At 37.6% G+C, this 25,254-nt stretch overlaps 1 protein-coding gene across 1 annotated transcript; it reads right to left on the bottom strand.

Moving 5' to 3' along the window:
• Positions 1 to 892: 892 nt before the first annotated feature.
• On the bottom strand, positions 893 to 24,153 carry LOC115436516 (acid-sensing ion channel 1C). The gene is given in 12 exon segments (XM_075353523.1): positions 893 to 1,161; positions 2,375 to 2,427; positions 7,834 to 7,856; positions 7,859 to 7,941; positions 9,216 to 9,258; positions 11,521 to 11,612; positions 11,845 to 11,998; positions 12,445 to 12,501; positions 12,608 to 12,758; positions 14,549 to 14,676; positions 19,080 to 19,230; positions 23,123 to 24,153. Coding segments are annotated over 12 exon segments (1,656 nt in total). The 5' UTR covers positions 23,765 to 24,153; the 3' UTR covers positions 893 to 1,082.
• Positions 24,154 to 25,254: the final 1,101 nt, after the last annotated feature.

Here is a 25,254-nt window from a genome sequence, read left to right as displayed (position 1 = left end):
TTATATATTACTCCTCTATTCTGTACTAAACTCAAAAATAATTCCGTTTCCCAGTGTGTCAACACATACCGCGCCATGTTTCTTTTAAAATTTCTTCTTCGCTTGTCAACATCTGTTTTTGTTATTCATGTGACTGTAGAAAAAGGTCTTTTCATTGCAGTTCAGCATGATACACCAATTTCACTACACCCAAAAAAACACCTCTTGCCGGCGCAAAAACTTTTTGAGTTTTGCAAAATTTTAGTGTTTCCATTAGGCAAATTTATGTGGAACTTATATTTGCGCACTTTGAAGGTCAATGGAAAAGCGACTAGTGATTGGTTGTTCCTCTCTATATATGTCAGAGTATATATATGTCCCTGCGACCTCTCAAGGATAAAGTTTAGAAGAATGAATGAAAAAAAAAGAATTAACACATCCTAAACTGTTTACCCAAGTAGCGGGCCATGATAAATTGTGTGTCAGCCATTTTTCATTTTGCTATGACAACAAAAGCACTTGAATACAACGCACTGGTAATTTCAAATTCACAAGAGGAAAGGATCATCTTCCTGATAGCACGTGAAGGCAGCATTACTGGTGACAGGTTTAAGGTCACTCGATACAGCATTTGTTCGACGCCGTTAACACTGAGGAGAAACTGCAACGCTACACATAACCAATCCACATGTAGATTATTATTTTTTTATCCTCTTGATTGATGCACGGCAAAAACTAGCACAATAGTAGCACATCTCAATACAGTTCAGAACCCTTTTTTTTGGACACACATCTGATTGTATACTCTAAAGTGACTGGATAAAACCCACAAAATGAAACATGAAGAAATTAACACGGATGCCTTGAGATGGCAGTTAAACCTGAGTTCTGTTTTGGAAGTTATCTCTTTTTTTTGTTGTGATGATAGTATTCTATTTCTATTCAGGCATTGATAAATTCTACTATGCTTTTTGAGTATACACTCAACCCTTTTGTCTGAAGATACATTAATTATTTCACAGTTTGCTGTCAGTCCCTCAGATGTGCCGCCCCCCCAGCCCCTACATTTTTATGTTGTCAACAAGCGAACTCCTCGAAGTTGGCTAGAGTCGGGTGACGAGGTAACATGTTCGGCGTGAATCCGAGACTGTCCGAGTGACTCCTGAGGGTGTCACAGGTGCTCTGCAAAACAAAAAGGGAAGGGAAGGAGGGAAGACGAGTTCAACCGGATTAAGGGAGGGGGTGATGAAGGAAGGGATGTAGGAGAGATGAGTGCCACAGGTAAAATGAAAGCAACCAGACGGAGCAACGATGGAGAGACGGGTGGAGGAAAATAAAAATCAAGATAAAAAAAAAAAAATGAGGCCAGACGGAAAGAAATCATGAGATTGTTAGCACGTTAGACACAAAAATAGAGTATTTTGGAGGACGATGAGTGACAGAAACATATGTTGAGGATGATGAGGTAATGAATACAACAGATTTGGAAGTTCCAAGATCAGCCACGTTGCATATGTTTCACAGAATAGAGAGAGAGAGAGAGAGAGAGATTAAAGAAAATCCAAAGGAGGGGGGGTGGGGGGGGTGGTTGGGGAAAAAGATGAATGAAAGGAGGGAGAGGAGAAAAGAAACAGCATATTTTTAGTCCTGATTTTACACTAGCATGTTCAAGTCCTACAGTTATGGAAGCTGAAAACATCCACATATGCCTGCATTTGTCCTGTAGCCTATATGCAAAGGTGCTCGATTGAGTAGATTACTGCCAATATGTGGATTACACCTGGTGATAGCCCCCCACCCCCCCACCCCCTTTGGCAAAATGGCTATTCCAGCAGGCAAAGAACCATTTATTATTTTGTGCAAAGTCACTGCATGCAGACCTGCGATAACATCACAAAGTATGCATCTAGTGATGTTATCTGGCACAGCCTCAAAACACATTGCCGTTAAATGGACCTGTGTGCTGCGGGGGAACGAATAGATCTCGTGTGGGTCGGTTTTTTGTGGAACAATTCAATAAATATCTAATCTGTTTTCACAGGAGTGCTGCGCTTTATCCTATGGGGGAAAAAAAGCATCATTATTCAGTAAAAAGGAACAAGTTTTGTGTCAAATCTTTATGGAGAATCCAACCAACTCATGTCTTTTTTTTTCTTTAAATCACTACATAGAGTAACACAAACCAAAGTAATCTGTCCTGCCACTGATGTTGAAAAGCAGCTGGATAATGACCCCTCTTTTGTTTTTGTTTTTTTTATTTACGGACTGTCTGCTAGACTAAGCCAGCTAAATCTTTTGTAGGCACTGAGGAAATGATGTATGAGATGGTTTTAAGTATGTATGACAGAGAGGGACAGCATGGGAGGGAGCAGCTATTATCGATGGGGTGTGCTACCTGGGGGCATGATTAGGCGTAACACCAGGGCTGGTTGGGTTCTCTGGAAACTCCTGGAATAGATATGATGAAAAGAAAGATGGGTGAGGGTGACTGGAATGAAAATAAAGCACAATGCAATGCTGTTATTTAATGTTTTGAGGGGAAAACTGCAAGCGCTGCCAAGGAACTGCTTTCCCCATCAGCGAAACCATTAAAGTATGAAAAGGAAAGTTCAGAAAAGGCGACAACTAATGTTGACGGTCATTAAATAGAATGAAAGGAAAACCTGAAAAGGGTCCAATAAATTATTAAATGAAATAAATGCATTACTTGACTTTCAGGTTGTTTGAGTGGAGATGTGACGATGGACTAGTTGGTAAACAATTTTTGGGTATGAGAGGAAAGAAGTAACAAAGGATGGTTTATTGTAAGCAAATGACAAATGACATGAATGGAGCAGAAAACAGGAAATATCACACAGTGACATACTAGAAATAGCAGCCCACTGAAGAATTAAGGCCTCTGTGTATGCTTTAAAAACTTTGCCATAGTCTCCTTCATCGCCTTCTTTACACCTTGTCATGGTGGGTTTTTGTGTAAATTGTCTGTCTCCACTTGTACAAAACAGAAAAGACACATTTCCTTCCAATCTTTTTCCTCCACGCCAGCTAAGAACCGCAACTCTGAACCTGAGGCAGTCGTGCATATTGAAATATAGTCCACATGCAGACACAAACCCACGGCCTGTTCACTTTATCAGAAAAGAACTTAAGGAATGGAGTGTCTTTTTGTGCCATACAAAGCCATCGTTTTAAAAACCTCTCATTTTCTGTTTGGTGAAAAGTCTTGGTTTGTTTGATATATTAAAAAGGGAATTCAGGGGGGAATTCAAGCCACTAGATTTGTTTTATTCAGGAACAAATGAAAAGGTCTGCACTTAAAAAAAAAAAAAAAAAAAAAAAAAAAAAAAAAAAACCCTCTGCTGAAATGATTTGGAATAAAACAGCACCAAAAGACGAAAATATATTCAAAGAGGGATTAGACTCTTAAATGTCTGGGGCATATGATGTGGATGAATTAATACTATTACTGGTTCCTACTTGTATCAGAAATGAAGGGTTTTTATTGGAAACATGGATATAACTTAATACACCCCAAAAATCAAAATCTTACCAAGTGTATTTTTCTCATTTCTAGTCAAAATATCTCATCACACTTAAAATAAGACATAATCACCTAAAGACTAACTGTTCAGTGACATATAAGCACTTGAAAATCTTATTTCAAGAAATCTTACCATTTGTTCCATTGGCAGATTTTTTTTCCTTTTTTTTTTTGCTTAATTCAAGATTTTTTTTTTTCTTAATTCAAGCAAAAAAGTTTTTTTTCCAGTGGTTTAAACAGATTTTAGACTTTTAAAACAGATTTTCTTTTTTGAGTAGTAGTATGCACACTACTTTTATATAAGACAGCACTTTTTATATCACAAAGCACTTTTTATATATTAAGACTGAACATGTGACAATTGTTTTTATTTTTTATACTGTGTATGAGAGTCGTGCACTGAAATTTCGTTCAAGTGCACTGCTATTTTGCACGTGTCCTGGAATGACAATAAAGTGATCTATCTATCTATCTATCTATCTATCTATCTATCTATCTATCTATCTATCTATCTATCTATCTATCTATCTATCTATCTAGCTATCTATCTAGCTATCTATCTAGCTATCTATCTATCTAGCTATCTAGCTATCTATCCATGTGTATAGTATACATAATAGCATAATAATTAGCTTTAGTGCTATCTGTCATACATGTTGGACAAGGACATGCGAACATGATGATTTGAGCTCACATGATGTGTTATAATTATTATTGCTGGTACTGTATGTCTGGAGGAATATACTTTTTTTCTACTTTTTGCAAAAAGCAGAAATTTGCTTTTGGCTTGCATCTGCAGAAATACATGATCAAAATGAAAAAAAAGCACATTATGTAAGATATGTACTTCATAAGCATAATGTCAAGTCTTAATATGATTATGTGAATCATAATAAAATATGCAGGGCATCTCTAAATAAAATTCCCAATTATCAAGCAAATCCCAGAGCGGTTCATTAAGAAATATGTATGATTTAGAGGGTATGTATCAAAAGTATCACCTACAAAAATTATTTTCCTTCTGTCATTTCAGTGCAGAGAGAAGCTCCAAATAGGTGGTACCCCTCTGCATTGTTTACACCAGTTTTTGCTCACAGTTTCACTTTAACATTGAGGGGTTTTTTTTAATTGAAGAACAACACACAGTATTTAACAAGCAAAAAAAAAGGATACTCGTTGAACAGTAACACCACTTTTTATTTGACTGTAAATAGAATGTGTATGTCGTTCAGTGGTGGATCATGTGAATCTGTATAGGGAGGGGCTGAAAAGAGTTAAAAGGGACCAGTTGAACAAAACGTATTTGGGAAGTTGATTAAAAAACAGGGTGAGAAAGAGAACTAAGCCAGGTTTGAGCTGTCCAATAAAATAGGAACGCTCCAGTTAATGGTCTCGTCTTATTTGCCTGATAATAAGTGTGTGTTGCTCTTTATCAGAAAATGACAAATACTGTAATCAACAAACATAATATAAGAGAAACTGGACGCAGTAATTGGATTATCACTAACTATGTGGAGTTGCCAAATGTAGTGGGGTTCATGTTTTTATGTCCTCTTCTTTACAGACATGACTGAAAGATTTTTTTTTTTTTTTTTTTTTTTACAAGAAACACCTGACATACAATGTTGTCCATAAAGTTGGAATGAAATGACTGTGACAGTATCATTTATTCTTGACAGATAAAGTGTAACTGGGAATAAAAAGAAAGTACTGGAGCCCTTTTCCAGCTTTATGGACAATAGTATACCCTCGTAGCTATGCATGTTGCTATGTTTATCACCCTGCAGTCTCCCTGAAATTTAATAAAATGGAGGCTGAAGTGTTCAAGTGGGGTGACTAAGTTCAAGTTAAATAAATAAACATAAAGTTCTTTGTGCTGACGGGTTGATTTTAGAGGAAGGACAAATGATTGTTTATGAATGTTTTTTTTTTTTTTTTTTGCACAGGAGGATTCTATATCTATGCCCCAAGGGTAGTATCTGAAAAGTAGTGATCTGCAGGATTTTGTAACCCAAGTGTCGGACTGTGTTACCATGGTGATAGGACAGCGAGTCTGGGTGAGTCTGTAACTCTAAAATTAAGCTCAGTCTAAAAATAGCACTACACCCCGAGCCTATACAGTTAGTTTCACCTACTGTGAGATGATATGCAGCTCAACATGTATTGTATTCATACACATTAGAGTTGTAGCGTTACAATGTATTAATTCTGTCCGTCCATTCAATGATGAACTTTGTATCTGAATTAAGGATGTAACAATATGAAGATTTCATATCACGCTTATTGTGACCAAAATTATCACGCTTATCATTATTATCGCGGTATTGTTGAAATTGTGCTCAAAATGTTCAAAAAGTACTGATACACACACTGAAATAATTTAACCAAGTTGTATTTTGGAAAAAAAAAACAAACAAATAAAATAATAGGCACAATGTACCTTCTGTTGCAGAAACATTCAATATTAACCTTTAGTGGTCTGAGCCTATTTTATCCATTTTTCAGTACTTTTGATTTTGCCTTTATATACTATATAAACAAATGTTTACAATACCCATGTTTGATATCTTTTTTTCAGCACAACTTCATTTATATCATCTATCTATTATTTTTTTCACTTTAACCTACTATAAAAACACAAAAGGACAAAAAACACACAAAAAAATATATAAATCCTATTTGAAAAATGTATATAATTTATTGCATAAATAACATAAAGATGCTTAACGAACCTTTTCAAAGACTTTAAAAGTGAATATTGGTTCCAAATATTAGGTACAGAAAATCAAAATTGTAATAAATTCAACCTATACTCAAATATTTGACATAAAAGCAGATCTTTACATATTTTTTCCCCCTAAAAGTGTGGTAATCAAACACGGTTATCATGAGAATTAGAATTTAAACGGTAATACTAACCGCCTGCAATTTTACTGCGGTTTATCATTATACCGGTAATTGTTACATCTCTAATCTGAATCTGACATTTTGACCCAAAAAAATTATTTTGTGGAAGAATGTATTGATCTGAAAACATCCTGTCTCGTGCCAAAAAGGTAACGCTATACTCTAATAATAAAACAACCATAAAGCTTGAAAAGAAGAAACAGAACCCTAATTAATAGTCATCTGTGTTAAACTTTGACATCATATGTACTCATCTACACAAACTATCTGGTGCTTTGAGAGTGTGATTAAAAAAATGTATTAAGCTAAATTGATAAATAACTATTCAAGCCATCTATTCTGGTAAAAGAGTAAACTTTGCATAAAAACATCCAGTAAAACTCATTTTCATCTTTGGGTAAAGGCTTGATTCAGCAGAATGTGCTGAACATTTGCTGATTACAGATATTTATAGGCGCATTTCCGTAATAAATTATTTCTAAACTGCTCCGTATAGAGCTTGCCTAACAGCCTGCAGGGACAGTGGAGGTGCCTCTGGATTTAGGGTGTTCAGCCACTGGGCTCGGTGAAGTACTGTGACTAGTTCCGGAAAAATATCTTACTTTTTTTTTTTTCTTCTTGAATCTTAAAAAGATTTTGTTGCCTTTAAGCCACTGAAAGTGTGTGGTCATGAAATGTTCATAAAATCTCCAAATCTTCTGCTTATTATTCATCTCTTACATGAATCTAATCTGAATTTAATTTTCATCATATTGCAAAGAACAAAAAGATCATTTTATTCAAGTGAATTCTAATTACGTTGAGGCCGAGAAACTACTGCATATTGTGTGAAAACAGGAGAGTGTGTTAATGTGTGGGCTCATCAAAGAGAAGAGCATCACCTCTAAACACACTAAGGGCAGTTTTTCAGTTGTGATTAAAAGTTAATGAGTGGAGGTCAGACTTCTTCTTGTTGACACACACACACGCAGCAAAACACTCAATAAACCAGAAACATTAGCAGAAAAGGAAGGCTAACTGCTTGGTTACTTTTAAATACTCATCTGCATTTCTTCTGTGGAAGGGAATATTCTCTGCATAAAATATTCATCATGAAAATAAAGAGCGCGACAAGACTGTAATATCAGAGACGCTGATTATGCATTCATACGGTGCAATAAAAAACAAAGTTGATGTATTATTAATGTTTATGTTCTCTAGTTCCGTCCAGTGCTTCTGCGGTACAAAATTAAAACTAATGATGACACATTGTGATCTTCCTTTGTTCCTCTTTGGTGCTGCTTATTAAAAACATTTCAACGCTGAGTGTGAGCAGACATTTTCAATCCGTCTGTGTTCCTGAGCTCATCAGCTACATCACATTTAATTCATGCAATCAACACACATTATGTAGGGACTAAAGTTACCAGATTGTCGCTCTGACAACGTGTGGTCGTTTCTTCCGCCCGAAGTAACCCAAAACCTTATCCTTAAACACCTGAATGTGGAAACGCAGACCGAGAATTACACACAGACTGAACACACATGAGTGATGTGAAAATTAACATCAGGGGTACAAGTATATTAAAGATTCAGCAGCTTGTTTGTATATAAAGTGGAAAAGTAATGGTAGCACATTACATTACAGTTCAGTAATAAAATGCCAATGTGACCAAGAACTTAAAAATATGCACCCAAATGAAAAGACCAAAGCAATAAAGAGCAAAAGATAGGTCTATGATGTTCTTTTTTCCACTATAGAAAAGTGAAGCCAGAATTTCATGGTTATGGGAGTCATGAAGTCGAGCAGTAGAGTCACATTGACAGAGTGTACCTCATGTCGCTTGAAAACACACATAATTGGCCAACATCACTTACACTATACGCCACATTTTCTACCCCATGGGTCAACCTCCTCATATCAGACCATTTTAATTAGAATAAATTTCAAAGAATTTTGGAATTTTTGCCCACTGACGCCGAAGAAAAATGAAAAAGCACGGCACACTGAGGCTTTATCTAACTTGGCCATGAAATCAGGTAAAAGTCATGTAGTTTTCACGTGTTTCTTTAAGTATTAAATCAAGCTCTTATGACTTCCAAGAATATTCACGCCCATATTAGATAGACCGTACCTTATAATACTCTGAAAACCTATATTCAAACTCGCCACCAGTTTACATTTTATGTCAGAAGGTTACAATATATCACAAATAGTTTTTAAATGTTTCCTCATTATTACCCTTTATTTTTGCCCCCAGATGTATGATGTAAATACTCTTGTTTTTACATACGTATCACTTTTTTACTACCAATTTACTATCAATTTTATGCCATATTAACATACAGTCACAGAAAAAATATTAGACCATCAAAGTCATCAAAAACAATGAAACAATGGTTATACAATCAAGTACTAACTCCTGTGTGTATCATGAGACTAAAATAGACAGAAAAGGAAAACATGGAATGCCTAAAAGCCACTGTTTTGGCAGTACAATGTCTAGATATTGATGTAAGAACTGAAGTGGTTTTGGTTATTATCCAGAAAAACATGGAAATGGATAGCTCTGAAAATAAACTCTTTTGAGCTATTTTTTGTTGTTATCACCATATTTGTCCAAACAATGTACCTTTAGTTGTACCAGGCATTAAATGACCAAGAAACTGAAAAAAACAAGGGTGGTCTAAAAAATTTTACTGCGACTGTAATTATTCCTGAAGTGTAATGTAAAGTGCCAGCACAGTTACAATTTATAACAAGTATTTTTTACCTCATATAGATAGTCAATATTTCCAAAATCGTCACACACTGGCTCCAATGAACAGACCCATCTGACCTCCAATGTCACCTACAAACAGAGAGATGAACAGATATGGGCAGGTACAGTGACTGAACAATGATGCGTGAAACCCTTCCCCGCGTCTGCTCACATCTTATTCAGTATCTCTCAGACTAATCTGAGCAGAAAAGTCCATCCAGTCTCAAACTTTTCATCAGACCCAACCGGTTGTCCTTGCAAGAGCATAGATTATGAAAAATGTGTTCAGCCTGTTTTTACAAGTTCAAAGAGGAAACCTCAGAGCATCGGGCCAGCAACACACGATGTAAAATGTGCGGCAGCGGGGTACATGCTGAGACTGCTGATACTGAGGTCAGCCACATTTTTCTGTCACAGTCAACCTTAAAGGAGTGATACTTTGCTTTTTTTAAATGGAATTATGCCTTTTAAAACATTTCCCTGTGGTCTACATAAACTGTAAATGCTATGCTTGGGTCTGAATTCTTCATTAATTCAACTCCACAGGTCCATCTTCAACCCCATTTCTGAGTAGTGACACCAGAGAGGTCGTTTTGTGCGCTGGCCCTTTAAATCCACATGAGCCACTTCACGCCACGCCCCCTCCAGGTTGTTGGCTGTGCTGCTCTGTCCTGTTCAACCAACAACTGAACATTTTAGGTAATCAGCTTGAAGTCTGGACATATTTTCAGTTTTTACTACAACCACTGCTGCTGACAACAATTAAGGCGTACTCAGAGAAATGTTTGTCGGAAGTCTGACCTTATATGTGCAAAATGTGACTAATTAGCTATAGACGTAACAAATTAAACAGGAATTAAACGGGTTGTCGAAATCCACTTGATTTTCGCTAAAGGAATATAAAGATAGATTTGCAGCACCTGGAGGGTTCAGATTCAAACTTTCTGAACTATTAGGGTCCAAATACACAAATAAAGGAGGGTGCTTCCATGAAACTGGGTTTATGTTGGTATCTAGCACTTTGCCAGCTTTTTAAACCCAATAATAAAAGAGAAATTTTGACATATTTCCCCCCAGGATGTACCCAATGATGACCTCAGATAAATGCAAAAAAATTATACTCTTGCTCTGAGCCATCCCAAGATTAATGAATTTTTAGTAAAATATTGGGGCCAAAAACAGAACCAAAATTGGGACAGGAAAAGCTACCTAGGTGTCAGTGCATTTGATCTGGAAAAATGGCTTGAAATGGTCCGCTATAAATAAAGACACTGTGTTAAATTTGAGGATCCCAGTGGTTTTTCTAATCCTGACACGCAGCTTTTTCACAGATCGACAGTCTCATTCCAGGTTTCATGTGCAACCCATCGTGTCCACTCGTGTTACACGTGGAACCTGCCCATTTAATACAAATAAATCATGAATGATTTTGCAACAGCAGTCACTTTTGTTAAACACTGCCTGTATAATTAGTTAGATTCCCAATAAAAATATATTCGAAAAAAAATGTAGCAGGCTAATTTTCATGTCCTTTTGTATCGTGTTACATGCAGATTTTTGCATATATAAAAAATATATAAAAATGTGTTTTATCTGAAAAAACAGTTCTCTTTTATCTCAGTAAATATTTATTTTAAACAGACCCAAGTGCTTCCAAACTTGCTACATAACATTAGTCTACAGGGTGGGGAAGCAAATTACAATGAACATTTAGTTGTTTTTTCTCAGCAGGCACTACGTCAATTGTTGTGAAACCAAAACATATACTGATGTCATAATCATACCTAACACTATTATCCATACCTTTTCAGAAACTTTTGCCCATATGAGTAATCAGGAAAGCAAACGTCAAAGAGTGTGTGATTTGCGAATGCACTCGTCACACCAAAGGAGATTTCAAAAATAGTTGGAGTGTCCATAAAGACTGTTTATAATGGAAAGAAGAGAATGACTATGAGCAAAACTATTACGAGAAAGTCTGGAAGATACTATTAAAGAAGAATGGGAGAAGTTGTCACCCGAATATTGAGGAACACTTGCGCAAGTTTCAGGAAGCGTGTGAGGCAGTTATTGAGAAAGAAGGAGGACACATAGAATAAAAAACATTTTCTATTATGTAAATTTTCTTGTGGCAAATAAATTCTCATGACTTTGAATAAACTAATTGGTCATACACTGTCTTTCAATCCCTGCCTCAAAATATTGTAAATTTTGCTTCCCCACCCTGTAGGTCTGGTTACAATTTTTAGCCGACATGCCCTGTGTTTATGTACCACTTTCATAAAAGCACCCAGGTACCAAAGACTGTGGTAGACAAGTGGGTTTAGCAAAATTTGACCCCTTTAAACTTACCGAGAAGCCCTGCTATTTCATAGGCCTTCTTCTGCTCGATCTTCTCATAATTCAGAGCTTCGAAGAAGATGTCCATGACCAAAATATTGTCACTAAAAAAATGACAGAGGAGCACACTGACATGGTTGATTCTGTAATACGATAACACTCAGAAACACAAAAGACTGTCTAAATTGTGGCTCAGATGTTAACTGTCTTTCATTATTGTTACATTGAAGGTGAACGATGGAGACCAAAGTCATGCTATGTCACAGTACATCCATAAACAACAGAAAAAAAACAAGCCCTGATCTACATAACTGACTGCTTCTGAATAATACTTACCCAATATATTGCTCAGTTTTGTTGAATTTCTTAGCCAGATATTTAGCAGATGCCTTACTGGGGATCTTAACCATGGACAGCTCCTTGCCATAGCGAGTCATGTTGCAGGGGGTCTGACAGACACAGTAATCGTTGTCTTTCTCAACCAAAAAGTCTGTGGATGATCAAAGTCATTCAAAATAGTGTGATCAAAGAAGCCTGTAGACAGAGGCTCTTAGTTTCAGCTAAAATTATCTCTGCACACAAACAGAAAAACTACATTCGCTGCCATCGTTCACTTTCCATGAAAGCAAATAATGACTGAAGCTATAATACAGAAGATGTAAAAAAAAAAAAAGTATCTATGGGATTTATTTAATATCAACGAAGCATAGACACACCACATATCTTCTTAATGGAATCTTAAAATAATGATTTGACTTTATTATTTTTGCTTCAGCGCTATGTGAGATTAAAGTAATACCATTTTAATGCTACAGACGTATAATCCAAATGGTGCAATAGTTTCATGATACAGCTGCTGCACACTTCCTTGAATTTAAACATTAATGCAAAGCTATCAAAGTAAATCATATTTATGTATTCAATGTGTGGGCTCACCTAAAGCCGGATCTGCACAGTCTTTGTACTGCTCAGGTGTGCAAACTGTTGAGGTCCCTGTTACAAATCAGATTAAGTGAAAATAACATTAAGAACAAGTCAATAAAAGAACAACTGGCTATGGACAGATTTATACACTGGTGAAGTCAGTGTGATGTCGTACCGGGCATGTGAACCATCCTGCAGTTACAGTTCTCCAACAGGTAACGAGTTTCACAGTCAATGCGGCAAGCGGTGATGCTGTAGGTGGAGAAGTACTCAGAGTCTATGGGAGTAGACTTGCAATCTCCCCAAGGCGGAGGGAGGTACTGAAGCTGAAAGAGCGAACAGCATGGTTCCCCTCAGTATATCACGCACGCAGGATTACAACAAATAACACAATTCAAGCCCAGAACAGCAGAGGTACAAAAGAGGACGGCAAGCTGACAAAACCCAAAAGAAATGTTTCAAACACACGCAAAAAATAGAAAAGCATTTAAATGGAAATGTGCACTACCGGCACAAGATGTCTGGTCAATCAGGCCATTGTTATTGCTCACGTGTAGCGGCAAGCAGACATCATGCAGAACATTACTGATGCAGGTCTAGTCCCCGGTAGGAAGCAGAGTACCATGGGAATAGAGACAGGCTCAACAGAAATCTGTAAAATATGTACTTTCAGACAGGACACCACAATCAATGGACAAATTTTACAAAATCAGCCTTGAGAACAGAACTCGGAACAGGAAACAAGTGCACAGTTTTTGTATAAATCACAAGACATACAGTAATACAAAGAGTCACATCCTATTTTAGTAAATATTTGATGAACGTCTACTCTCTGAAAGCCTATTTACGTGCTCCAATTCTTGAATAACTGTTTATATTCACATGAGCTCGTGAGAGTAATTACAAGTACCCGAGCTGCACGGACCTGTGAATTTCAGAATGAAGTGAAGCAGTCTACAGTCTGTCTGCAGTCTCATTAGAGGTAAAACTCTCATTAAAGGTGAATTGCAGGTCATCACATTATGAGTAACTCTGGGAATACTAAATGAATCCACTAATTAGGAATATTTAATGCCTGAATTTTAGGATTTCGACTCACGCTAAATATTAAACCCACGGTGCTCGTCTTATAACTGCAGTAATGTGCTCAGTGTGCTTTAAACCAACTCCTTTTAAGTGAACACACTGACATTTAACCACCAAAACCACTTTTATTTTACCCTTTAAAAGTCTTGTTTACAGCGATTTATGTTAATGAATGGCTACCGCTCATTTCCATGACAAAAATGAACATGTTATTTATGAGGAGCACAGGCGCCTGGGCATTTGAGCGTATAGTTTCTAATTACAGCGGGAGCTAGCCAACAATCAATGCCAGAGGCTTCTCCGACGACGAACCTCACAGAGAATAAGCGCCGTTACGGTCACATTAGAGTTCACCGGAGTCCCCAGTCCCTTCCACCAGCTTTAACCAAGCAACCTCTGGCAATCTGACGGTCATTTAGTCAATAAAAAGTGACAGGAGATAGAGAGCAATTCACCGAAAAGTGGACTTAAACTGGCCAACATGATTAAGCCTTTATTGAATTCCATTTCCAGCCTACAGACTCTCATAACTAGAGAGATAAAATCTTGTTGCTGTTAATGCTCGACTCCAAACTGTTGCCAGAGTCCTCATGGGCAATACAATCTAATATATCACATTGGCGCGCCTCTAGATGACATTAAGTAGCAGGCCAGTGGACCAACCCAATAACACATAAAAGCAAAATAAACGTAAAATGTTAACAGAATTGTCCATGGTAGTGAAAGGGTTAAGCCAAACACCAGCTTGGATGAAGACACAGACTCATATGAATGGCTTAAGCAGGAACAGAAGACATTATCTGCTCATCGTTGGTAATTATCACACACAAAAGACAAAGATGATTCACTGGGACTGCAGATGTTACATGTTGTTGCTTCAGCCACACAGAGGGGGGGGGTCACATGGGTCCATTCCTCAGGGAGGGGGAACCAGCAGATGAAAGTGTGGAGGAACATTGTGATGAATATGTGGCTATTTAACATTACAGCACTTTGTGGCATGCAGCAAGCCCAGACACTTATACGCTACCCTCTGCTCTTGAGTGGAAACGAACGTTTGGAAGCCGGGGGCGACCCCAAAGCCCAGCTCATGGAGGAAAGGAGGCTCTGACTGAGTGTGAAGCTGTACCTTTATGCCGGCCTCATACGACGTCTCATCTAGGTAAGGGATGAGGGAACACAGCCCACATCATTACACAGTAAGGGATAGAATCTGATCACCCCTCTGATCAGACAGCCTGCGTGTCTTCATAGAAAAAAAACAAAAAAAACAAAAAAACAGCTAACAGCAGCAGGTAAAAACTCTGCATCACTGCTGCACTGCTGCGTTTTCATTCAGCCATTCTTTTCTCACTGGGTAGTCACAGAAATACAGTTCACCTCAAACTAATTCATAATCCAGGTCCAAAATTGGTGGCGCCTCAGTGGGCACACAAGTCAAAATCACCTATTAAAATCCAATTCCGTGACAGCATCTTTACAAATGGAAAAGTCTTGGAATCCTAAGTGCTTCATTCAGCTGTCTATTATTATCCTGAGAACAGTGTCACTGTACCCATTGGAGGCTGACGAAAAATTAATGCTGGCCAGACTTTAATGACAGTCTAATTAATTCAGCACATCTTTTAGGTCGTAAACATGTCTTTTAGCTGTCACTGGTGTGGGCGCACCCGTCATGATTATAAATGATAAACCGTGCACTCAGCGTTCTGGAGAAACTTTTATGATAGTGATTAATCGGTCAAATTTCACATTTGGAAATGGCTGAATGATGATACAGTCGGACAATTTCACAACATTTGTGGGAAGGAAAAAGAGACAGAGGAAGAGAGACATTACATGTTTTAAAACAGCATCTCAAAACAGTAAAATTTGCCATCTTTGTGGTGTCCAAGTGTCTGCTTTTATTTTCCCTGTGTCAATCATCCCATGTTATTTTGCTAAAACAAAGGTGGAAGATTCATCAGAAGAAAAGGAAGATGATTTATGTCATCCCGATGGAGCGACCAAGGCCATTAACTTCAGGAGCAAAATCATTAAAATTAAGCTCAATTAATTGCTAAAGTAATGACTTTGATTTACTGCTGGAGTATCATTACTTCACATGGACTGAGTATGTGGTAGAAATTTTAATGAGCCTGCCACACAATGCAAAAACACACATGATTTCAAAAGCAATGGCTGTAAAATCCTAAAATCCACACTTGTTACAGAGCCATCATTTTCTTTGAGCTTATGCTGTGGCCTCTGCAGAATCTATTTCCATTTTCTGCTACTGTTTCATTTCAGAAGTCAGAGTGTTTAGTTAATGTAATTCCAGTGTAGACAAAAGAAACACAAAGTGAATTTGTTGTCCTGGCAACATCAGATAACTGCTGTAAAGTTTTTTTTATATTTAAATAAAAAGTCCGTGTTAGCTCAGCGTTCTGACCTTGCACAAAATCTCACCAATCATTTCAGGCTTAACTATAGTTATTACTTTTCATCCTTCGCTGAATGCAATGAAGGGATCGCAATGAAGTTGAGGACTAAAAGCTAATTTTCTTCAGTCAACAAACCAGCCGCAGGCTTCTCTGGTTCTCCTGATATTGTTGCACCCAAAGACTCATTTCACTGCCTCCTTAAATCACAATGAATTTTCAAATATATTCTCAGTAAAGTCATGGGTGCTCTTCTGAACCTGGCGATGAATACATTAAGTGTGTTGAAAGGAGATAATAGGACACCAGGTGCACCAGGCGTCTTTTAATACCTCGGTTTGACATCAAATGTGTTCTGACCCCACAAAATAAAACACACCCTGAGTGGGAGTCCTCACAGGTCAGTTACACACACCGGGGCGAATCTTCAAAGCTGCTCGTCTTTGATAAATTTGTATATATTATTTGGTAAAATGTTCAACAGGACTGGAACAATTACTTTAAATGGTGTTCCTTTACAAGAATTTTGAACTGTTTTATTTTTTAGGGTGATTTTTTTTTTATTACTCATTAATGTTGTGATACTTAAAGCCTGTTTACAGCACCTCTCTGATTTCTATGAGTCTTTCTCATGGCCTGCCATCTCTTTGAATACACCACTACAGGCAGTGTTCAGTTTTCAAATGGCTCTATTTTTTTCACAGGCTAAAAGCAATGAAAGCTCAATATGAAAAAGTAAAACAAACACTCTGAGCTGCCAGATATTTTTGCATGCTGTGAAGTCTGTGTTTCTTTTGGCTCTGATAAGCACAGTATGCTTGTGTGCTTGCATCCAGTCATTATTTGGCCCAGTTCTATCAATATTCCTCGGCTACTATAACTCCTCACTTCCATTTACTGTGAAGAATTATTCGGGGATTTTTTTTTTATCACACCTTGTCTGCACATTTCCCACACAAGGTAAATCAAAGATCTGATTTTGCTCCAGGCTTAGTGACACAGTGGTAATGGGCAGAGGGAGGTTTCGGGGACCGACACAGAATGGCGCAGAGCAACAAAAGAATAAAATGTTGAGGTTGTGGTTGGAGGGGAGGAGGCTGAACAGTAGTAGGTACCAGTTGCTGCTGACATGACACAAAAGTTTGAAAACCAGGGGCCACACCAAACCCCAGTTGGTCAATGAAGGGCGGCTCGTCCTGGCTGTGGATTTGAACCTTGATGCCTGCTTCGTAGGAGGTCTCATCTGTGGATATAGCATGCCAGAAAATGTAACAACAAGTCCGGTCGCAACACTGTTTGGCTTTTAATCCAATACTGCAGTGTTTTTCAACCTTGGGGTCGGGACCCCATGTGGGGTCGCCTGGAATTCAAATGGGGTCGCCTGAAATTTCTAGTAATTGATAAGAATGAAATAAAAAACTTCCTTATAAAAAATATATGGTGAGTTGAGAGAAACATACTGCAAAAATCTAAATCTTACCAAGTGTATTTTTCTCATTTCTAGTCAAAATATCTCATCACACTTAACATAAGACATAATCACCTAAAGAGTAACTTGTAAGTGAGATATAAGAACTGAGTTTTAGACAATAGATCTGGAAAAAGAAATCTTACCAAGATCATTTTTACTTGTTCCATTGGCAGATTTTTTTGTTTAATTCAAGATTTTTTTTTTTTGCTTAATTCCAGCAAAAAAAAAAAAAATCTGCCAGTGGAACAAGTGAAAATTATCTTGGCTTTTCTGCATCTGTCCATAATAATATACATTATATAGCCTACATGTCATCTAAAATTAATGTTTATTTACAATATAGTATAGGAAACTATTATATGATCAAAAACAAATTAATTTTAGCAAAAAAAAAGTCTCAGTTTTGAATGTCTGGGGTTGCCAGAAATGTGTGATGTTAAAATGGGGTCACAAGCCAAAAAAGGTTGGGAACCACTGCTCTACTGGCAGTGTGCTGTAGAACAGTTCTATTTGAAGGAAGCCAAATATTCTGAAATACAACCACATTGTCTTGTACTAATCAGCAAAATACATATTGAGGTAAGCACATTTTACTAGGCTAAAACTAGAATAAAAGTCTAAGCAATAAAAAAAAAAAAAAAAAAAAAAAAAAAAAAAAAATTGAAGAAAAAAAGGCCAACATTTAATCATGCTGTGGTTTTTACAAGCATAACAGTTAATATTAAGAGGTTTTGCTAAAAAATAAATCAAAAGATTTTTCCTTTGGTGAAATATTATGAAAACCACTCTCCTTGCTTGTTACTGGTTAAATCCATTTAATTCCACATAATCTTCCTGGATATGGGTTGTGCTGCTCAACATTAACTTGAACACTTAATTAATACTTAACAAATTAGATTTTCCTCTCAAAATCCAAAACCAGAGATGGTGTTTTACTTTCTTCAAATCCCTTGGTTTCAGGAATATACAAGAGATGTATTTAGAAAATCAAAGGCTGAAGTCAATATCAGAGAGTTCTTCATATGTAAAAGCCGTGGACCGACATAAAACAGATTTACAACCCAAGATTTATTACATATAATATATTTTATGGTTGTAAGGTAATATGATGCTGTTGTTCGCTATAAATTGCAGTCAATTAGTCAATGAATGCAATTTATTAAATGTGATCTAAGTTCTAGACCCAGAGAAACATACATGGGTAATATATTAAGCATATTCAGGCCGTAAATCGCTTCTGTGCAGAGCATCGACGAAGCAGTAAAATAAATGATTAGATCAGAAAACATCTTCAGCTTGTTTCTTCAGTCTTTTATAGTGATACATTATGAAAAAAAACACTAAAGGGACTTTCAGAGTGTCCCAACAGGATGGAAAGATTAAAAAAATGGTTATGGGTCAAAACACGGTATTCAAAATCTCTCTGATGGGACATTTTACAGACAATTTGACAGTTTAGTGTTGCTAAATGACCCAAATTTTTAATTTTAATTTCATTTTTGCTTTAGTTGGATAATAAGGGATTATCCAAAACAAGGAGCTACTTTATATTGAAATAAATGTTGGAATGGCAATCAGTTATACTTTGCTCTCTGATGGGACATTACTGTGTTTTGACCCTAATACAGAAGATAAAATATCAATATAAATGTTAAAAAAGCTGCTCTGACCTGTTTCTCCCCACACAGGCAGGTACTCATCCTGCTGGATATCCAACATGATCTCCAAGCCGTTCCCTGTGCCACCTTTTAACGTGGTCAGCAGCGGGTTGCCATCTAATCCCGAGTTGAAAGTGTAGCATTTTCCGTATCGGGTGTAAATCTGCAACAGAAAAAAAAAAAAGTACACAGATGACAACAGGTGCGTAAATAAAAAGTCAAAGCCATTCTACGGCGCTGTGGTAATAAGCAGCCCTGTAGGAGATGTATTACATGTCAGCCTGTAATTGTGCTGGACAGGTAATCAGTGCAGAGGGTTGGAGATCATCAGAAAACACAGTACAGGCTTTAAACAGGCACCTGGCACCTGATTTGAGGAATTAATGAGTGTTCCTGAGCAGCAGCAGCAGCAGCTATCAATCTTTAACCAATTTCACTCCAAATTTCCCCTGAGTAATTCAATGTGAATGTACGGTTTTGCCATCATTAAATGAGAAACATCTGACATGGAGGCTCTTTGGACCCACAAAAAAACTCTAAATTTGGTTTGTAAAAGACATTTCTGTGCCTTGACTTACAAACTTGTTTAGAAACAGAACCTGTGCCAGTAAAGCTCAGCGGTACTTAACATGTGCAATTGCTACCGTAGAGCATACCTCGTTTTAATTAACGCACTCGTCATATAAATATATCTGAGCTCTTGCTTCAGTGATCAGAGCTTAAAAGATTAACATTTTTTACAGATTTATCCCCGTAACTGGAATATTCTCATCCTCTTTTCGAAACATGTAAAATTTCTGATTCCTCACTCATTTCATGTTGACATCTGCAGCCACTACAGTTTGGGTAAAAACTATGAAAGCTTAAAATTCTGGATGCAGCTGGAGGGGTCGAGTGAAATTCAAGATAAGTCTATCAATTTGAGATAAGACTATTTGAGCAAAGAATTGATTGGTTATGCAATACTCACAGGAATTAGGATATCTGCTCTCTTGCATTTTAACACAATATAAAAAACCTGCAGTGTTAACACATAAGTAGAAACGGTTGTAACTTTAGTTTAGCAAAATGTACAAATGTTCCAACGCATGCATATGACTGCACACATGCTTAGGAAAGGCCTTCATATGACATATACAGCTGAGTTTAACACAATAGCTGCATAGTTTCCACACTTAATTATAAATCTCATCAATAATCCTGATGGTCTAAATACACTGGCCTACAAGTAAAAAGATCCCCAGAATAAAAGTAGTCAAACTTTACCAAGTTTGAGGGATTAATGAAGAAAACATAAGTGGTGCCAGGCACAATAAACCCCACCCCTCACAGGTATTGTAGCTTATTTTGGCATCGATCCAGCTGATATCATCATGTCTATGCATGTGCTGATGTCAGCATATCAATTGCCTCTATATAAGTGCCAAGTGTGAAGTAAATTGAAACAAAATGGATGTTTTTACAGACATCTGAAATTTTGCCCATTATAAGTAAATGAGAGAAGAAAAAAGATTTGAACTTTGACCTCCTTTTCCCAAAATGTAATGACATCTATTTTGGGTCACTGGCAAAATATGAACCCAATTTGGTATGAATTCGACCAATAGTTTTGTTGCTACAGACATTTGAAATTCTACTCGTTATAAGTAAATGGGAGAAAAAAAGATTCTAAAAATTCATTAAAAATTGGAAGTTTGACCTACTTTTCCCAAAATGTAACCACATCTATTCTGGGTCACTGGCAATCTATAAACCCAATTTGGTATGAATTCAATCAATAGTTTTGGTGCTAGAGTGTTAACAAACGGGGTAGTAAGTCAAAAATGATGGTTGGCTGTAGTTTACAAGATATAGTCTTGGGTCAAAATTTGAGATTCTAAGAATTAATGAGGAATAGGATTTTACTCAGAGGAATGTTTATCTCAGAGCTACGAGATCTACTTCAAAACACTGTCTGCACTTTACAACACATTCATTTTACAGGTTCTCTCTAGTGGAAGATTTATAAATCAAGTCTATAAATGTGCATAAACCATTATATATAAGATATTGTCATTTATTTTCCAATTCATCTTACCAAAGTATGTAAGATTTTGCCCATTTAATATCCAAGGCAGATCATTTCTAAAAACATTGCAGACCAGTGATATTTACTTCCTCAACATTAGTCATTTTTCCATTGATCCTCAAATTGTGCAAATATAACTTGCGCATAAAACTGTACCTAATGGAAGAACGGCAATTTCACCAAAAGTCTCATTTTTCAATTAAAAGTTTTTGCGCTGGCAAGAGGTGGTTTTTCGGGCGTAGTGTAAATGGTATATCACGCAAAACTGCAATGGAAAGACCTTTTTTCCAAACTAGAGTCAGGTGACTAAAAAACCGGGTGTTGACATACGTTACAACAAACGAAGAAGAAGAAACATGTCGTGGTATGTGTGGACACAGCAGGAAACCCAATCATTTTTTAATTTAGTATGAGATAGAGGGGTAATATATAATAATAATGAATATATCTGTAAATCAACACCATATTTACGTTCGTCGCCATGTTTATGGAATGACTTCTTGTGTCATCTTGCGTTCATTGCAATCATTGTAATCACTGTATTTGTGATTAAATGGAAAAACCGACATTACGCACTTCTGTTTTTTCGACATTTAGTAAATATCGGTAAAGTTTTGTGCAGATGTCCAATGGAAAAGCGACTATCGTGTCTGTCTGCTTGTTTTTTTTTTTAAATAACACCACAGAGAAAAGGACTGTCATCTAATAGTGAATTTTCCCTCTCCAGTGTGGCGAGGCCATAGTAAGGGACCGCTGGCGAAAAGTCAACCAGCGTGGTAAAGCTGATCTCTAGAGATCAGAGTCACTGTTCCATGTCCAGACTTACATGCAGCTCAGACAGATAAGACAGCCTTGGTTCTCTCTTTCTCCAAGCTATATAATTAGGTCTCCAAAATGACAAGAAACCAACCACCAAACATTCAGACTCATGTTTAGCTCACAATGTATGCACCGGAGCTTCATTCAGTCTTGAAAAGCAGACCGTAGATTGATTAAAAAGAGAAGATAAGGCTGATAATTTGGTTGATACTGTGATATCTGCAGCAGTTTGGGCTCACAGGTTGTGCAACTGTTGACACAGGGAATATACGTCACCATTAAACTGTATCACGTATGTACGTTTCGCGAGTGGGTCTGACTGACTCCGAACTGAAGTCTCAGATCGTATCAGTAACAGCAGAATCACAGCAGTCGGGTGTTAATATTTTACATCTCCTTCTGTGTTCCTGGTTCTGAATTATTCTCAGTGCCGTAGACGCGGGTCTGCGTCTCTGCATGCATACCTCATTGCTGAAATTTTCCCAATGAGTTCTGATGTTCTAAGCTGCTGGTATGTGATGAAGTATTTGACAGAAAATGTTATCATCCGGTGTGAATACAGCCCCCAAACGTCACCCACTTCCACATCCACTTGCTCATAAATGAATGCGTGTAATTCTGTGTTCTCGTTTTTGAAACAAGACCATATACTCTGCATGCCCTCCAGATGTTAAATTAGAGAGGCTTGAATTTCAACTTGTACTGATTTATGGAGTCTGAATTATTCATGTTTTAATTTCTCTCCCTTAATATTGTTGTCACTGGTTAGAAATGAAAAAAAAAAAAAAGGAATTACAGCAGCTGGCAACTTGAAACCTCTGCAGAGTGAATGCAGCCAAAAACAGACACTTCAAAAAGTATAAAGCAGGACACTCAAGTCATTGATGAAGATATGACACGGATTTTCTAACAGAACATGCAGGCAGAAATGTATTTTTCTCGCTCTGTGACTTTTGAAGATATCAAGTGTAATAAGGGAAACGTTGTCATGTTTCTGAGAAAAACACCAGGACAGGCTTGTTTGCAGTGTTGGCATCAACAACTTAAAACACCCTGAGAGACTCTGCTAGAGGGAGCATTGTCAGCTGCTTACATGAATTATTAATACACCTCGTAAACAACAGTCATTTTCCACACCTGATGAACACTATTTTCTTTCTGTACATACAGTGGTGAAGTTTTTGTAGGTGCAGGTTTCCCCACGAAACTTGCACTCCAGGAGCATGTCCTCCAGTTGGTGACCCAGTCGACCCATCATCTCGGTGGTGTTGATGCGGTAACCGGGTGGCGGGGAGTAGTTGTTAAAGTCCAGTAGGTTTAGGAGACCCTGTTTGTGGTTGTCTTTCAAGATGGCCAGGCTCCTCTCCATGACGGTGTGATTGGGGTACATGAGGTCCATCCAGTAGCCGCTGTGATACAAGTCATCTTTAGTCAGAGTGGAAACGCGGAAAACATTTTTATTACAGAAAGTAACCGCTGGAAAGGACATGTTGTGAGCCCACACCATGTAGATCTTGGTGACGGCAGGGTAGGACATCAAGTAGAGGATTCGATTCCCCGACCAGGTGACGAGGAGACCAACACAAACCAGGAAGGCCATGATCCAGATGACTCGCTGCTCTTTCGTCTTGTCCGGAGAGAAGACAAACTTTAAGCCATGGATCTTGGTCCTCATTATGAAACTCACCGTGATTTCTTTCCATGTTGGTTTAAGCAGGTCAGGCTCTGAGTTTTGGAGAGCGCTGTCCAGGGCATCATTTTGTTTGTGTGGCCCCAGGGCGATTGATTCTGATGTGGGTGGTTTAACCATAATTGCTAGTGTCAAGGCAGGCACTTCTTACCAAAAGCAGCTTCTTAGTAGCCCGCCTACGACTCCCCTAATTTACACACAACAGCTTTTTCCACGTCCATCTCCAGATTTATCTATCACAAATTCCAGGTAACACTGACAGGAGTCCTAAGGTGCAGCTGTCCCACTGTTCAGGTAGAAAATTCTTCGCCGTGCAGATATAAACAAAGGAACTGTGCTCCTTGGGGGAGGTAAAATAGATTTACATAATGATTCCTTTATGAAAAAAAAAAAATGAGTGAATCACTCCATTAACAAAAACCATAAAGCGTAACCATCATCAGTCCTTCATCAATAGATAAATGGATGTGATAATTGCAGATGCAAGCGACAGCTTCACTCCCAGAGGCAATCACTTTGAAAATCCGGAGAGGCTTACCCCTGTTGCTCAGATCTTTCACTCCTCCATCTCCCTCTCCAGTGCCAGACAATACTTGCAGATTTCTGTGGTTTCTCTTTTTGTGCAGTAGCTGCCCAGAACCCAACTCCTCCCTTTTTCCACAGATTGAAGAGATGCTTTTTAGTCTGTTGACTTGCAGCCTGCAGAAAGGAATATAAAGCTTGTTGCCCCCCTACCCTCTCCACAGTCGAATGGAGAATGAGGTGGAGCCAGTGGATGAAATTGTTTTCCTCCCGTGATGAAGTAGACCTCCAATGGTATAGAGAGGCGGAGAGGAGCATCAATCATTGTAGAAATAACAGTAGTTAAAAAGAATCAGCAAAAAAAAAAAAGATGAAGTCTCCAAATCTAGAATATTGAAGAATCTGCAGTGTGCTCAGACATCAATATATTCTATATAATTGATAAGTGAAGGGAGGCACGTACTTGGAGTAAATCATAGAAAAGCCCCTCTTAAATGTGGCAGAAATATCAGCTACAGTGCTTTTTCTGCTTCTTCTTTTCTGCCAGTTTCAAATATAATTGTACAAATGTGGTGTAATGAGAGCTGACATTCTGCTGCATGCAGATGTGGCTCCGGCTGATATTAAAGGTGCTTTGCTCCATTTCTGCGAGACTATCAGCAGGTTCTCTTTGGCAAAAGCCTCAGCTTCATACCAGACTATTTTTATTATGTTAGCTGAAATCTTTGCAGGTTGTAAATGGGAGTATTGGCTGGGTAACCTAATCAGGGGCTGCTGCTGATATATAGCTGCCAAAAACTTTAAAAAAAATAGCAAAATTATTGAATTGTTGTGAGCACTCAGAGGAGAGTGAATAATTTTAAGATGAAAGGCCTGGCAGGAATTGGTTTAAAATAATTGGATTCAACCTGGTTTAAGCATTATGTTAAAGGGTGGAGGTGTCTCATGGGCATCACTGTTTCTGGACTACACTGAGTCAAATGATGCATAAAGTGTTCAGAGACAAATGTTGATCTATATGTTTTGGAGAAAGCCTGAGTAATTAACATTAAAATAATCATTACCATTTTATCTTCAATCTTTTTCTT

This window comes from Sphaeramia orbicularis, chromosome 17 (assembly GCF_902148855.1).
Source record: "Sphaeramia orbicularis chromosome 17, fSphaOr1.1, whole genome shotgun sequence".
Taxonomy (NCBI): Eukaryota; Metazoa; Chordata; class Actinopteri; order Kurtiformes; family Apogonidae; genus Sphaeramia; species Sphaeramia orbicularis.
This window is presented reverse-complemented; position numbering and strand designations above follow the sequence as displayed.